At 40.6% G+C, this 17736-nt stretch overlaps 1 protein-coding gene across 2 annotated transcripts in view; it reads right to left on the reverse strand.

Annotated features, from left to right (window-relative positions):
- Window positions 1–17736, reverse strand: part of PPP1CB (protein phosphatase 1 catalytic subunit beta) — a 42101-nt gene that overhangs the window by 3100 nt on the left and 21265 nt on the right. For both annotated transcript variants that reach the window (XM_039337051.1, XM_039337050.1), the window contains 3 exons: window positions 5181–5252; window positions 4228–4379; window positions 1670–1804 (listed from right to left, as the gene is read on the reverse strand). In XM_039337051.1, the coding sequence (XP_039192985.1) occupies window positions 1670–1804; window positions 4228–4379; window positions 5181–5252 (359 nt within the window). The remainder of the gene's footprint in view (window positions 1–1669; window positions 1805–4227; window positions 4380–5180; window positions 5253–17736) is intronic.

The raw sequence follows: 17736 nt of genomic DNA on the forward strand, positions 1-17736 counted from the left end.
AGATAATCTAAATATAAGCCCATTATTTTGAATCTATATGCCATTAATTGGGATTATATAATCTTGGACTGTTTTCTCTCATCTTGTACAGCTGTAAGCCTTGCTAAATTATGACTACCAGATCTGACCTGCAACCATTATATATTCTACTTTGCAGAAGTCATTTTGCAGACAGAGGTGCTCAGGAACACATGTAACGAATCCCTTCAAAATACTACAGGTAGTTCTTGGATAACTCAATAATTGGGAACAGAATTTTCAGTACTTAAGGTCATAAAGCGTGATCTTATATGTTCACGCTGCTTAGCGACAATAATCCCATTGCTGTCATTAAGCAAGGACCTCCACATGAATTCCTGCTTGTTTTCAATAATCAATAGGAAAACTGGCAGGAAGTTGCAAGTCCTGAGCACTTGCAAGCAGATCAGCAGACAAGCATGGGACTGCTGCAGCCTGGCAGGTATGCAGCTAGATCAGGGATAGCTGCTGCTTGGAGGCCGAGGGTGCAACAAGTGGGCCAGGGCTGGCTGCAGTGGGGTAGCAAGAGAACACAGGGTAGTCAAAACAACAGGGATGGGAAGAGATAAGTGGGGCAGGAAGGAGTTGAAATGTACTTTGTGATAATAAAAACCACCATCATGTAACCAAGGGAGTGCTGCAACAGCCTAACTTTTTTTTCTTAAAATCCGTAAATTGCTCAGTCATTTTGATATTGAGTTGTGCAGTGTCTAAATTTGATAAATAAAAAACTTCCAAGGCCAGAAGTAAGCATTATTCATTCAGCACCATTGTACTTTTAAATAGTCACTGAATGAATGGTTGTTTTAAATAGTCACTGAATGAATGGTTGTTAATGTAAACTGATTCAGTGAAGAATATTTCAGAGAAACAAGAAGCTGGGCTGATATATTCACAAGTCTGAGATATTACAAAACTTGTTACGTGTTCTTATTTCCTTGTCCATTAGATATACAATTAAGGAAATACCAAACAAGAATTCAGTTTTGCTTAAAAGGATTCTGAAGTTGTGATTACCCACAAACTATTATTTAAGAATATTTATTTGCTAAACAAAACAGAATGAACTATTTCTGGGTGCTAAGTTTTTGACTGCATAAAAAACATTCAGCATTTTGGAGATTTATCTGGAGCTCGGAACAAATCAAGCTGATTTGATCAATGCTCCAATACACTATGACTGGCGGGGTTTACAAATACCCATTCATTCATTCAATTTCTATAGCTGCCCATGTTATTGCGAAACTGAAATAAAAAAAATCAGTTCATTTACTGATTGCTGTGATATCAGAGAGATGGGAGCTCAGAGTTTTGTAAATGACAATCTCTCTACATAACACCACATCCCTCTTCTGCTTTGTACTAACTGGGTTATTATTTTACCTACATTACCAAAAGATTCAATTGACAGAGCTCAAGCTTGCATTCACACCTTCAGGCAGACTTTTATTTTGGTTTTTGATATAATAGACATAACTGTACTTTCCAACAGAGAGCTTAGCCTTTACAATCCAAAATTCTAATCTTAAATAAAGATTCAATTAAGTATTAAGTGATTCCAATTAATATTTTTCTATTTTAGTTTTAGGCACATACTAATGCTTGTAAACTTATGACTTATGGCTAATTATCTTAAGACAAAAACACCTACCTGAAAAGAACACATTAAAGTTTCATCCACACTCATCATGCCACCAGCATTGTCAAATTCTCCACAGTAATTAGGAGCAGAAAATAGAGTAACCAGCTGTCGTTTAGCAAAGAATTCATAGCCATCTTCAACCACCTGTCAGTGAGGAGAACAGAAAGCGACGATCAATATAATTGTAAATATATCTATAATTTTAGACTGCATGTTAAGGAGTAAATATTTTGTCTAAAAATAGCTGAAAACATTAAAAAATTCAGGATTTTAGAGGGGATAAAAAGAGGTGTCAAAATGGATACGGTGTCTTATACACAGTTACTTAGATGGGATGGACAAAACTGGCAGTTAAAACTATTGGAAGAGCTAGCACATGAAAATATTATTTATTCTTGGTTTCAATATAGGCAATTAGTAGACAGATGGAAGATGGATCGTAAGGTGGGTTTCCTCAGAGAAGATGAAAATCTTATTAAGCAAGTGAAGGATCAAAGACAAACTCATATTAAGAGAATTTATGGGGTTCTAGCGGAATTGGATTCAGAAACAGAATTAATTAAGGATTGTATGATTAAATGGGCGCAGAATTTTGGTGAACCAGTTCTACTGGATACCTGGGAAACTATCTGGGTGAGAAATGTTAAATTTACACAAGCACAGAATTTAAGGGAGAATTTTTATAAAATGTTTTATAGATGGCACCTTGATCCACAAAAAATGTCTTTTATGTACCCTGACCTACAGCCTAAATGTTGGAGATGTGGTTGTTTGGATGCCACCTATTATCATATCTGGTGGTCGTGCAGAAATATAAAAGCTTTTTGGATTAAGATATGGTGGAATATTCAGAGAATTTTTAGAAGGAGGGTAAAATTTACTCCACAATTATTTTTATTAGGTATAGTTATTGATTGTGATACAAAGGTTATATTGATGTTGAACTTGATCACAGCCGCAAGGCTGTTAGTAGGACAATATTGGAAGAAGGAATCTTTGCCTACTTTGCAGGAATGGTTTTTTTTATTTTTTATTTTTATTAAAGAGTTTTATAAATTTTACAGAAAATAAAAGACAATACAAAAACAAAAAACAACATATACAAATAAAAAACAAACATTACCAAACAAAACCCCCCTTCCCCCACCCCTACCCAAACCCCCCTTCCCCCCCCAGGGCCTCCCAGAGCAGAATATAGGCTTAATTAAAAAAAAGTTAAAAAAATTTATATTTATAAAAAAAGAATATAAAATAGAATATATATATATATATATAAAGTTAAAAATTATGAAAAAACTATATAGTATTTTTTATATCAAATTTAAATTGTATGAATTTTATCCATTTATCCCAAACAGCAAGAAATTTCTCTTGCGTTTGTCCCTTTAAGAAAGCCGAAATCTTTGCCATTTCCGCCAAATGAGACACTTTAAGAAACCATTCCTGCAATGTAGGCAAAGATTCCTTCTTCCAATATTGTCCTACTAACAGCCTCGCAGCTGTAATCAAATTTAACATCAATATAACCTCCTTTGTATCACAATCAATAACTATACCTAACAAAAATAATTGTGGAGTAAATTTTACCCTCCTTTTAAAAATTCTCTGGATATTCCACCATATCTTAATCCAGAATGCTTTTATCTCTCTGCACGACCACCAAATATGATAATAAGTAGCGTCCATACAACCACATCTCCAACATTTAGGTTGTAAGTCAGGGTACATAAAAGACATTTTTTGTGGATCAAGGTGCCATCTATAAAACATTTTATAAAAATTCTCCCTTAGGAATGGTTTTTTAAAGTGTCTTATTTGGCAGAAATGGCAAAGATTTCGGCTTTCTTAAAAGAACAATCGCAAGAGAAATTTCTTGCTGTTTGGGATAAATGGATAAAGTTTATACAATTTAAATTGGATATAAAAAAATATCATCTAGCTTTTTTATAACTTTTATTTTTATATATACACATATATTTTAGTGTTATATTCTTTTTTTCATATAATTTTTTAAACTTTTTTTAATTAAACCTATATTCTGCTCTGGGAAGCTCCGGGGGGGGGGAGGGAGTGGGGGTTTTGGGGAGGGTTGGGGAAGGGTTGTTTTGTTTTGCTTTGTTTTTGTATTGTATTGTATTGTTTTTTTTTGTCTTTTTGTAAAAATTTATAAAAATTTTTAATAAAAAAAATTCAGGATTTTTAATTTTAAAATTACATAACAAAACAATGAAAAGAATAAAAGAAAATGAATATATACACATTTGAGAATATTAGTAAGCAAGACCACCTATACAAAAGCTCTACAAAATTTTAATAGTACGTTTTAAAATGAAGGCGTATATAGTATGACAATAATATGGTCCTGTGCAGTAATTTCACAGGAACAATTTGGGTGCAACAAGGTATTGTATAATTAACAGAAGTGATAGCTGTCCGTAATCCAATTTACACTGGCTCATCTACATGCCCAAATACACTGAATGCATAAAAAATTAAAAAACTTACCAAAGCATATAATTCTGTGAATAAAAATTAAAATCTAATTTTTACCAGTAAGGTTTTGATACCTGATGAGCTCGACAAATCAAATCCAAATCATGTCTGTTCAAGAATTTGCTGACCACATCGGCTCCAAAAGTAAAGGAAACTCCACGGTCATTTTCGCCCCAGCCTTGCACATCCTTGTCAGGATCAGACCACAACAGATCACATAGCAAGCCTTAAAAAGGAGGAAAGTTTACATCCATTAAGACTTATAAACATTACATATGCAACAATATGAAATCACATCTGCCATTTCTTTAGTTAATGTCGGCTTTCATTTGCACTGACTTCTTCCCAAAAACCTACAAAGTTCTAACATATTGGCATGTAAGTGTGGATCCAAGCAGTGTTGCCTTTGTAATTGACAGATGGAAATTTTGTCAATATTCTATGTGTTAGGCAAGTTTTAATTGTTGCTTTTGTTACTGTATTTAAATTATTAATATATATATGTACCATAAACATATATATTTAATTTCTTTTCCAAAGCTATAATCAACTAAGCACTAGTTTATAATCCACTGGTTTCATGTTCTAAAAAGTAATATAATTTAATAAGAAGCTAGTTAAGACACAAACAACTGAGAGCCCAAACCGATACACTATAATGTTTGATTAGATTTCATATATAAATAGCCTACCCCAAGGTTCTTTAAAATCTAAAAAGCAATTTAATACATAGAGTTGGACTAAGTCACAATTAGTACTCAATAAACCCACTGTGTCAAAATTCCCATTGTCAATACACAGAATATAGAAAATGTCTAAAGTGCATTTTCTATAATTAACTTTACAGAAGTTAAAGCTTTAACTTTAATAACACTTTTTCTAGTCCCCCCCTCCCACAATACTCTAGGTGGTGTATATTAATTTCTAAATATTAACAGTTTCAGGACCAGACTATTAGGTACTTTGAGAATATGCTACTAAAATGGCAGTTGCAGAAGCATATTCCTAATCCTTAAAAAAAATTCACCTGTGTCAGGAACATCCGTGGGTCTCATAATTCTTCGGATCTGTTCCATTGACTGCAGATCTGGTGACAATCCTGTTAGCAACAAGAGATTTTAAATTTAATGTAAAAAAGTATCAACAGCATTTGCTCCCTACACTTTTCAGTTAACACAATCTAATCAGCCTTATTTATTGGATTTTTGTAGTTACTTTTGTAACTAATGTTGATGTTATACTTTTAAACAGAACACCACTATCATTTTTAACATATCTGAATAATAAGAAAGGAATTCTTAACTGGCCCATTTCCAATACTTTACAGATAAATATAAGACAAAACTATTGATAGAGAACACTTGTGGTTCAATGATCCAGCATGAGATTAGAAACATACTGAATTTATATTTTTTAATAAGCATATATAAAACCATTCAATATTTTTAAACTCAGACATATACCGTAAGCATTCCATGCTCAAAACCAAAGAGCAGGCATTTTAAGAAGTGTTTTTTTGCAAGCACCACAACCTTTTTGAACTGTATGGTCTTCAGTCTTCTGTGCAACAGGATCAGAATGCTATCTTAAATTTTCTTTCTGTGCCATAGTACAGCAGCAGGGTCATTTTTCTCCTACTATCTGCTTACATTGTGTGAGGTGAACTTGAGGTAAACAGAGTTAAGCTGCAGATGGCATTCTGGATATCAGAAGGGGCGTTGTCTTACCAGAACGCCTTTTCTCAGCATGAGGAATGTAGACTCCACGCATGGGTTGATTTAGTCTTCTAGCCCAATCAGACCAAACAATCAACGTTGCCACGCCTCTGCAGGATCTGACCATGCCCCAGTTTTCGAAAGGGCGAAGCGAATGATTGTGTGACGAGATGGCTCCGAACTGCTGACACTAACCTAGCTGCTAGTAATAATCAGGGAGGGGGTGGAGTCTACATTCCTCATGCTGAGAAAAGGCGTTCAGGTAAGACAACGCCCCTTCTCCAGCATGTAGAAGAATGTAGACTCCACGCATGGGACATACCAAAGCCCCTATGATCCCACGGGTGGGAAGCAGGTTGGTTAAGTGTCGATGCTGAAATGGACCACTTGTTGTAAAACCCGACGGCCAAACGCAGCCTCCGCGGAAGCAAACTTGTCGAGTTTGTAGTGGTGAATGAATGGTGAAGGGGACGACCACGTAGCCGCCTTACAGATCTCCTCTATGGACGCCTGAGTCTGCCACGCCGCCGATGTGGAAGCGCTATGAGTAGAGTGCGCTGTCAGGCGGCTTGGGACAGGTAAAGAGGAAGCCTGGTAAGATTGAGCGATACAGGCCTTGATCCACCTGGCTATAGTAGAGGAGGAAACCTTCTGTCCCTTGGAAGTTGAGTGGAAAGAGACAAACAATGCCTCCGATTTGCGAAAGGAAGCTGTCCTCTTAATGTAATGACGTAATGCCCTACGTACATCTAGGTAATGCCACTGCTTTTCTAGTGTGTGAGAAGGATTGGGACAAAAGTTTGGTAGTACAATGTCCTGAGCCCGGTGAAACAGGGTATTCACCTTGGGAATGAATGAGGGATCTAACCTCAGCACCACTCTGTCCTGATAGAAGGTACACAGGTCTTCCCTAACTGAAAGAGCAGCCAGCTCTGACACGCGTCTCGCCGACGTGATGGCTACTAGGAAAGCCACCTTGTGGGACAAAATGTGAAGAGGACAAGACCTTATAGGTTCAAAGGGAGACCTAGTGAGTGCCTGCAGAACACGAGGTAGTTCCCAAGATGGATACCTGTGTACTACCGGAGGTCTGGTGTTGGAGACTCCTTTCATAAAGGATCGGACCCTGGGATGATGGGACAATGGAGTGGCGTTGGCACAGGTGAACACCGTGGAAAGAGCGGCCACCTGTCTACGCAAGGTGTTGGGCGCTAAGCCTTTATCCACTCCATCCATGAGGTATTCAAGAATCACTGGAATAGTGACAGAAGAGATAGACAAACCCTTACAGGTACACCAGTCACAGAAGTTCTTCCAAATGGCATCATAGATTCGGTTCGTCGCCGGCCGTATGGAAGCTTGGATCATAGCTATCACCCTTGAAGAGTAAGATCCGCACATCAGGAACTGGCGCTCAGATGCCAGACGGCTAGTTGTAGCCACTGTGGGTTCGGATGGCATATGGCCCCCTGTGTTAGAATTATCCTCTCTGGAGGGATTTGCCAAGGGGGGGCTACGGCGAAGTTCACGAGATCCGCGAACCATGGACGCCTCGGCCAATACGGGGCCACAAGGATTAGCTCCGCCTGTTCCTGTAACAGCTTCCTGATGACAGCCGGGATCAAGGGAAGGGGTGGAAATGCATATAGAAGGCCCGCCGGCCAAGGGCTGCGGAGGGCATCTGCTCCTTCCGAACCCTGGGATGGGTACCGAGATAGAAACCGGGGAAGCTGGGTGTTCTTCGGGGATGCAAACAGGTCGACTTTGGGCCAACCGAAACGGTGAGTTATCTCCCGAAAGAGATGGGGATGTAGACGCCACTCTGAATGATCTATCGTAGATCGACTCAGAAAATCTGCCTGGTCATTTTCCACCCCTGAAATGTGTTCTGCCTTTAGGGACAACAGATTCTGTTCCGCCCATGACCCCAGACACTGGGCCTCGGACATTAGAATCCGTGATCGAGTGCCGCCCTGCCTGTTGACATGGGCCTTTGCTGCCACATTGTCTGTCAGAACCAGCACGTGGCGGCCCGCCAACTTCTTGTGGAAAAGGCGAAGTGCTAGGTGTATGGCTCTGAGCTCTAACCAATTGATATTTTTCTTGAGATCCCGTTGAGACCACCGTCCCTGGGCGAATTGAGATTGCAGATGTGCCCCCCATCCAAACAGACTAGTGTCTGTGGTCAAGGTTACCCGAGTTGGTTCTCTGAACAGGGATCCTTTGGACAGTGCTGGGGACAACCACCAGATGAGGGACGTGAGTGTCTGTGGTGGGACTCGCACCCTCTGTGGAAAACATGCTACACCCCGTTTCTGGTAAGGGAGTAGAAACCACTGTAGTTGTCTCGTATGAAGCCTGGCCCAAGACACTATGGCAATACATGAGATCAGTTTTCCTAACAGCTGTGACAGCAGGAGCAGGGTTACACGTTTCTCCTTGCGCACCCTGGTGACCATCGTACGTATGCTGAGCTGACGTTCCTGAGACAGGAAAACTCGGCACTGGCTGGTGTCTATTATTGCGCCTAGGTGGAGCAAACGGTTTGTTGGGATCAGATGGCTCTTTGGGAAGTTGATCATAAATCCACGATCCTGGAGTGTCTTGATCGTCAGTGCCACGTCTGAACGGGCGTTCAGTGCCGAGGACGACTGGATTAGGATATCGTCCAAGTAGCACTGAACGTGGACTGGTACCAACCTGAGCTGTGCGGTGAGAACCGCCAGGATTTTGGTGAAAACCCTTGGAGCTGATGATAGGCCGAATGGCAGGGCCCTGTACTGATAGTGATGGTTGGAATACCTGAATCTGAGGAAATGCCTGTGATTTGGATGTATGGGAACATGCAGGTAAGCTTCTGTCAGATCTATGGATGTAAAAAAATCCCCCGGCCGAATACTGCCCAGAATAGAATGAAGAGTTTGCATCTTGAATTTTTGGTAAATTAGGTACCGATTTAGAGCCTTGAGGTCTAGGATCGCCCTCCATCCTCCTGAGGGTTTTGGTACCACGAACAGGATGGAGTAGAAACCCAGTCCCCATTGATCTGGGGGTACCCGCTCTATTGCCTCTATGCTTAACAGATGACAAATGGCCTCCTCCATGAGACCTTGTTTCACGGGATTTCTGGATAGGGGGCAGGAGATGAAGCGCCGAGGTGGGAGTGTGAGGAACTCCAGAGACAGTCCGTCTCTGATAGTGGTTAGAACCCAACTGTCCGTGGTGGTCTTTCCCATTTGTGGAAATATAGTGCCAGTCTTCCACCAATGGGAGGAATCCGCCTCAAGTCACTTTGACTTTCGGAAAGGACGACCTCCTCTACCGCGAAGGGGCCTCTTAGCCTGGAATTGTGGCTTTGGCTTGTCTCTGTAGCCGGACCGGTCCGATGAGCGGTCCGGTCCTGCTTGAAAGGGCCGATACCCGCTCCATGTAGTTCGGTCTGAGCCAGACTTGAACGAAGGACGCCGGGTGTATGGAGAAAAACGTCTGCCCGTTTTTTTGACAACATGAGCTAGTACTTTCAACTTTTCTTTGTTTTCAGTCAGGTAAGGAGTGAGAGCCTCTCCAAAAAGGCAACCCTTATGATATGGTGCCGCAGCTACTCTCCATTTGTGCCTGGTATCGGCCTTCCAATTTTTTAGCCAGAATAACTGGCGTGCGGCCACGTTGGAAGCTATGGCCCGAGCCAAATATTTGGCCGACTGCAGAGACACATCCGCCATGTATTCCAGTGCGGCCCTTAGTTTAGTGACATCCTGGTGAACCCTTACCTCGTCTGGGGATAATCTGGCCTGTAATTCCCTGAGCCAGATTAATGCAATTCTAGCGAAAAAAGAGTTAGATGTTGAGGCTCTTATAGCCCAAGCCGATGCCTGATGGGTCCTTTTGAGGGAAATCTCAGACTTCTTGTCCTCAGCCTTAAGGGCCTCCGACATATCTCCTGGGATTTTGGTGTCTGACAGTATGGGGGCGAGAGCCTTGTCAACACTCGGAACTTCGAGGACATCGTTGAGGGAAGGGACCGTATCTAAGAGCTTATGATCTAATTCCCCAAGAGCAGAGAAACTTCCAGGAGATCCCCACTGATCCTGAATGGATTTGAAAAACATAGGGGGGCAAGGTATCTGTACGTTCTTCTTGACCGGTTCCAGAAACAGTGGGTCAGAACTCTGTCCAGAGTCCTGATCGGTCGTCTGTGGTTTCACGGGTTCAATTTTTCTGGTGACATAGGCCTTTTGTAAAAGAGGATAGAAGGAATTTGGATTAAACACCCCTACCATAGGAGTGGCCTCCGCCTGAATGTCTTCCCCATCTGACCACATGCCTTCTTCCGGAATCTGAGTAGAAAAATCTGATATCTCGCTCCCTTCAGATTGAGGTGGAGAACCGTGATCTGAAATCACATACTCCCTGGGATGCCTAGTTTCCGTGGGCGTAGGGGGGGTTGACGGTCCTTGGACCGGAATGGCCCTCCCTGAAGCCATTGCCTGAACCACTGCCTGTGAGATCATGGCTTGGAGCTGGACAGTAAATGAAGGATGTTCGGGGCCCCGAAGACCCGCCGCCATCGGCGTGAAAGATGCTGAAGGGATTTGGGGAGGGACGACTGTAGTAACCTCCCCCTGAGACCCACAAGACACTGGGGAAGGTCCTGGCTCAGCAGCTGGAATTGAATCTTGGACCTGTAATCTCAAATCTCGGTCAAAGAGGGACAGATGATCCCGTTCATATCCTAGCAAGGGACCCTGGTCCAGGGTCTGCTCGGGAGACCAATCCTGTGTAAGAGGGGAAGGTCGATGCTCCCCTGATGTGGATGCAAGAGGAGGTGAGGGGATAAGCTGCGTCTCTCCTGTCTGCCGCTGGGCTTTGGAGAACTGTCGCTCCAGCACCCCATGTCTGCTATCTGCTTGCTTGTCATCGGCCTTAGAGGTCCGTCTGACCTTGGCCTTGGCTTTTGCAGGTGTATCCAGACTGGATGGCTTGCGTTTTATATTTCCACTGGAGGTGGAAGCCTGTGAAACGGTGTTATCCGCCATATTGAAATAAACAATAGGAAATAAACAACAGGTATTCACCAGGAGATCCCTGGATGTGGCCTGTACTGCAGTAGAAGAAAAGACAGGTTGTCACCAGGAGATCCCTGGATCAGTCCTGTTCTGCAGGAGAAGAAAGGGCAGGTTTTTACCAGGAGATCCCTGGATCGGCCCTTGGTCTGCAGGAGAAAGGAAGGCCACGGCCCACCTGGGTGGTACAGGCCTGCACTTGTGAGGTCCGGCCCACCGTTAAGCATGGAGTCACTACGCAATATAAGCCGCGCTACGCTCAGGGGCTGTCCTCCCCATTCAATTTTTCAGGCCCACTGTAATAGAGACAATTTGGCCGAAAAGGTATCAAATTAAAGATAAGTCTATATATGAATACAGTATATGTCTTGTTTAATTTAATTCTGTTTTATTTTAATTGATTTTTTTTGACCCTCGTGTCTCACTTAGTGACGGCTAGGACAGTAAGTGCCGACCACTATGCAGACAGCGGAAAACAGGGAAGGCAAGCAGCCATCCAATCTGTTGGCACTGGATATTTAAAAGGTACTGGTAAGTCACAGTCTGGAATATTACCAGATAAAATGGAGTGAAAGACTCAAGGCATTTTCCCTATGTCCACTAGGCAACCTGAGATGGTGCCTATTAAGCAGCTGAATGAAGATCTAAAGGAATGTAATTAGAACTCCTATTCCCCTCCCACTTAGGGAGAATCACCAAATAAGTAAGTTACTTCGTGACTGAAAAGGCTGTAATTAGGACAAAGCAGTCAATTTAATGTGTGTGATCGGGCGGAGCCCAAAATGGCGGCCGGGACAATCTGATGAGAGATGAAACAAGCTGAGAGAAAAAATCCTCTCCTGCAAGTAATCTGGTAATCAGCTCTTTTAGTCAAACAGTTCACCTGCTGTTTTTTTTTTTTTTTTTGGTAATTTACAGCTGACAATCAACAGTAACAAGGAAGTACTTGAGTAGTGTGAGGATCGAGCCTTCTAGAGGCTCAAAATGGCGCCCGCAGGTTGTTTGAATTGGTAACTAACCTAAGAAGGTGATTTCAGTTTTCAGCTGAAAATTAGTAGTTTAGCTTCGCATTCACAGCGAAGATCTTGGGAGGGGGTGGGGGAGGTGGATTGTAATGAGGAGGCAGCAATCTACGATCAGCTGTCTGCCTCTGAAAACTCACGGAGAAGGGATTGATTAAGAGAGAAGAAATGGTGCAGCACTGAGCTCAGAGCTGAACCAATCCCCCCCCCCAAGAAGGAAAAAAAGGATAGAGAAACCACGAATGGCAATAACTACCTTTCTGAATCTAAATTAGGAGCCAAATTCTCATGTGTCTTCAGGGCTGAGACCAAACGAAAACTGGGGCATGGTCAGACCCTGCAGAGGCGTGGCAACTTTGATTGTTTGGTCTGATTGGGCTAGAAGACTAAATCATCCCATGCGTGGAGTCTACATTCCTCTACATGCTGGAGAAAGAACTTGTACTGCTGCAGGGATTGCTATGATAAAACACAAGTTATTGCTACCGCTAGGTAAGTAAAAGGTTGCCTCTGACGGTTTTAGTTGTGGTATGCAGCTGCATCATCATCATTTTAAAACAGTACAGAAAAACAAGCAATTCAAGGGAAGGAATACAAATAGTAAGCAAGCACAGGGTTAGACTACACATAAGATTTGTATTTGGTTTGAAGTTTTCTGATACTTTGGTATGTCTTACAAGTCTTGAAAAAGATCTGTGTACTTGCACCACACTGAAAATGTATGCTACACTTTAATAACTATATAAAAACATCCACACACAGAAGCACAGAAAATCTAACATTTTAAATTAACTTACCTACTTTCCGGCATATAAGACGACTTTCGCAAGCTTTAAAATTGGCGCCGAAGACGGGGGTCATCTTATACACCAAGTCGTCTTATATGCCGGAATATACGGTAGATTTTAGGCAGTTTCCACTATAAAACAATTCAAATGAATCTTCTTAGTTGGAATTATAATACGTTCCCTAGAAAAATGTTTGCAATCTTAAAACTAAAAAAAAAAAAAATCTCAAAGGCACTAAGATAGAAACCAGGAAAATGAGTTCTAGTTCCACCTAACCATGAAAGCCAGGTGGGTGACCTTGGGCCAATTGCTCTCTCAATCCAATTCATCTCACAGGGTTGTTGTTGTGAGGAAAATAGGAAGAGAAAGGTGGATATGTTTGCCGCTTTGAGTTATTTGTGAAAATAATAAAGGCGCAATACAAATAAATAAAACATTTTGTTATCCAGAAAAACGCATGGATCACCTTAAAACATGCAATTTCCTATAATCAAAGTGATTAAGAACAAGAGTCAATACAGAACAAGTTATCACACTATATGAATCCCTACAAATATACTTATGGAGGGAAATGCAGTAATGGATCTTATTACTTCTACTTTTAAAAATCAGCACTATTGACTTCCGGTGGATCTGCGCGCGCGATGGCGGCTACTTTGTAGCCGTCCTCCTGGGTAAGTGTTTGAATCGCTATGAACAGCAGCCATCATCTGTTCAGCGGTTCAAAATCCCCCTCCCGGGCAAAGGGGGGGGGGAGAGGGTTGTCTGAATAGTGGTAGAGCCACTCTCATGCACCCCCAGGGCTTTTTTTGGGGGGTGAGAGGAGTGCTCCCACGGAGTTCAGACTGTCTCCGCTTCCCAGCTGCTTTTGTCCCTAGGGACAAAACAAGCCACTGCAACCACCTCTGCAATTAAAGTGATCTGGTGAGTTTTTTTTAGAGGCGGACAGAGCTGAGTAGAGGATTTAGCTTTTGCTTTCTTTGATTTTATTTGGATTTTAAGTTTAAAGATTTACTTTTACTTTTATATTCCTTCTTTTTATTTTTTTCTTTTCGTTGAAAGGGAAAGTAAAATGGCGATCGGCAAGCCTTTCGGGTTTTTTGGGGGGGGGGAAGGTAGAATGGCGATCGGCAGGCTTTTTGGTGTTTTTTTTTATCCTTTTCCTTTTTTTTAATGATTGGAACGGAATGTGGATTTGATTTTGATGTTGGGTTTGGATTTTAGAAGCATTATTATTTTTGTTTAACTTCTTTGTTTTGCTTTTTGTACTTTTAAAAAAATGGAATGGATTTTTTCTATTTAATTATTTTTTTCTTCTTCCCTTTTCTTTTTTTAACTCCTTTCTTTTTATTATAATGATCTCCTTTTGAAGGATTTTTTGATTTTTTGGAGTTAATCTCTCTTTTTCTTTTGTTTAATTTTTGTAACTTTTAAGAAGGAGTAAAGATTTTTCTAAGATGGCTCCAAAGCGTTCAGTATTTTTTTTGTTATAATGATCTCCTTTTGAAGGATTTTTTGAATTATTTTGGACTTAATCTCTCTTTTTCTTTTGCTTAATTTTTGTAATTTTTAAGAAGGAGTAAAGATTTTTTTTAAGATGGCTCCAAAGCGTCCAGTAATTCCTACAGCTCCTAAGGTGGTTTCTTCTTCGGTGTTATCATCAGTGCAACAACCTAAATCAATAGCTTCACCCTCTTCCTTGGTACAGCCAATAATTGTGAAGGATTTGCAAGATATGATGGGAAATGTTATATCTCAAATTAGGGCAGAAATGAAAGAGATTTTAGAGGAAAATAATAAGATTTTGAGGCAAGAGATAGTTTTGGCTCTAAAAGGAGTTGCCTCTGTTCTTGAAAAGCTGAACTCTCGTGTAGAAGAGGTACCAGAAAAAGTGGAATTGATGGAGGGAAAATTTGAAAGCATGGAAAAAGAAATGGAAAATGAGATTCTTATGCTTCAATATAGACAAATGGAATATGCCTTAAGAATCAGAGGTTTGGGAGAGTCTGTGCAAGGAGATCTGAGAGAGATGGTTGCAAAGGACTTTGCTGTGATTTTGAATAAAGAAAAAGAGGAAATACTTAGTGAAATTGAAAAATTATTTAGAGTTAACTCTGTGGTGGCAGTGCAAAAGAATTTGCCAAGAGATGTGGTAATTTACTTCGGGAAAAGATCTCTGCGCAACGAAATTATACAAGCTTTTTATAAGAAGAGATTTCAAATTGCTTCACAAGATGTTATAATTCTAAAGGAGATCCCATCTAAAATTTTAAGAAAAAGAAAGGAGTTTGCTTTTTTAGCAGATGAACTTAAAAAGAGACGAATCTTGTTCAGATGGGATGTTCCGATTGGAATGGTGGTGAATTACCTGGGGATATGTTATAGACTTAATACTGTTTCTCAAGCAAAAGACTTTTATACTTCGGTCCTGGGGGTATGTTCATCGCCATCTATTAAGTTTAAAGCTTTGGAAGAAAAGAAGGTAGAATTGCAGTCTGAAGAGCCTATACTTATGAAAATTGGGAAACCTCAGTTTGAGGGGCCTCAACAAGTTGAGATGGAGGAGCAGAGGATAACCTGTGCAACATATAACTGTAAAGAAAAGGAGCAACAGAAGAAGGTTAAGGAAGCCTCACAATTATTGGTTTCTGAATCTGTGGGAGAAGTAGGATTTATAAATTTTTTGGAGCAACCTTTAAGGGTAGAATTGCAGTCTGAAGAGCCTATATTAATGAAAAATGGGAAATCTCAGTTTGAGGGGCCTCAACAAGTTGAGATGAAGGAGCAGAGGACAACTCATGCAACATATAATCGTAAAGAAAAAGAGCAACAGAAGAAGGAGTTTAAGGAAGCCTCACAAGTATTGGCTCCTGAGTCTGTGGGAGAAGCAGGATTTATAAACTTTTTGGAGCTACCTTTAAGGGCAGATTTCAAAGCACTTCTTTCGAGATTTATGGATAAGAGAGACTGACAAGGATGGAGATCGAATGAAAATTCTAGATAAGATGTTTAAGTTTAAGTACTTAGTTTAAATATTCAAAACAGTACTGAGTCTGTGGGAGAAGCAAGATTTACAAACTTTTTGGAGTTAGCTTTAAGGGCAGTTTTCAAAGCACTTTTGAGGTTTATGGACAAGAGAGATTGATAAGGAATGTGTTTATTGTGGATGGAATTTGTTATTGGTAAAGATTTAAATGTGTATAAGGGAATTTTAATGGTTTATGGACAAGAGAGACTGATAAGGAATGTGTTTATTGTGGATGGAATTTGTTATTGGTAAAGATTTAAATGTGTATAAGGGAATTCTAATGTTTTAAGTAATGTTCAAATTTGTGTTTTGGAAGGAGTTTATAAAGAATGATGGATAATAACATAAGTATGATATGAAAAGGTTCAGAGTATATTATGTTTAATGATTGGGGTTTTTTTTATTATTATTATTATTTTTAAGAGAAGATAACTTGTTTAATTAAATGTACCTAAATTTGTTTAGGATTTATATGTCTTTTAAGTTTTTTTTTGATAGGAGAGAAGATTATGGAGATTGAATGAAAATCTTAGATAAGAAGTTTAAGTATTTAGTTTTAATGGTATAATGAAGGTTTATATGTTTATTTTTGTGTTCTAGGATAAAGAAAGTGGGAGAGATTAGATTTTATATTGTAGGTATAGATATTCAAAGAAAGTAATGTTTAAATTTGTGTTTTGGAGGGAGTTTATACAGAATGATGGATAATAATATAAGTATGATACTAGAAAATGTTTAGAGTATATTATAATGTGTTTAATGATTGCAATTATTATTTTTTAGAGAAGATAACCTATTTAATTTAATGTATTTAGATTTGTTTAGGATTTATATGTGTTTTAAGTTTTTCTTTTCTTTTTCTGAAAAATTTTAATTAAGCCTGTACTCAGCTCTGGGAAGGTTGGGGGAGGGTTTGGGAGGTTTGGGGAGGGTATGGGAGGGTGGGGGGGGGGTTGGGGAGGGGATTTGTTTTGTAAAATTTAAAAAACTTTCAATAAAAAAAAAAATCAGGACTATTTCTAAATTACCCTGAATAGTGCTTTGGATACAAACACTGCTTCCCAATTGTCAAAAGGCAAATCCTAATTCTTTTTAAAATACCTAGCATAGTAACACACTAATACAGGGCTTTTCAACCAGTGGTATGGGTACCACCTGTGGTACATTGGCACCTGGCAGGTGGTACACGGCCATCTTAGAAAAGTGATAGCAGGGGAGGGGAATGAGCTGAACCGGTGGCAGCATCGCACAAGCCTGAGCAAGAGATGGCTGGAGCTGCAGGGCTGTCAGGGCTTAGCGGAAGCACCAGGATCAGTTCCACTTTCCAGTTGATCGGCGCTTCTTCAGGACTGTCAAGGATCAGTGGAAGCGCCAGGATCAGTGCCAGACTCCAGCTGGAGCTCGGCGCTGATCCTGGTGCTTCTGCTGAGCCCTGAAGAAGCACCAATCAGCTGGAAAGCAGCACTGATCCTGGTGCTTCTGCTGAGCCCAGAAGCACTGATCAGCTGGAATGTTGCAGCATCTCCAGGGTCTTGTGATTTACATTCAGATGCTTGGCAACGGATTCATATTTATGACGGTTACAGTGTCCCAGGGTCATGTGAAGTGACCAAAACCTGCTGCAACCACCCAGCAGGCAGAGGGAATAAAAATCAAACACCCCCCACCCCCGCTGCCAATCCTCAACAGAAATGCTCATAACAATGAAAACCTTGGACAGGAGGAAGAGGGCTGCCGGGTGGGCAGGGAGGTGTCTTGCTCGGCTGTGGCTTGGGGGGCACTTTTTTCAGTGCCATTGTAATTTCGAACAGTCACTAAGCAAACTGTTGTAAGTCGAAGACTACCTGTACTTTATCAGGACAGGAGGAAGAATGCCGTCCGGTGGGCAGATTGAAGGTTGAAAAGCCCTGCACTAATACACAGATTTATAGAACAACACAATTTATCAGAATAGGAAATTAACAGAT

Source organism: Crotalus tigris, unplaced genomic scaffold (genome assembly GCF_016545835.1).
Source record: "Crotalus tigris isolate CLP2741 ecotype Arizona unplaced genomic scaffold, ASM1654583v1 scf7180000017668.6805642782:7212621, whole genome shotgun sequence".
Taxonomy (NCBI): domain Eukaryota; kingdom Metazoa; phylum Chordata; class Lepidosauria; order Squamata; family Viperidae; genus Crotalus; species Crotalus tigris.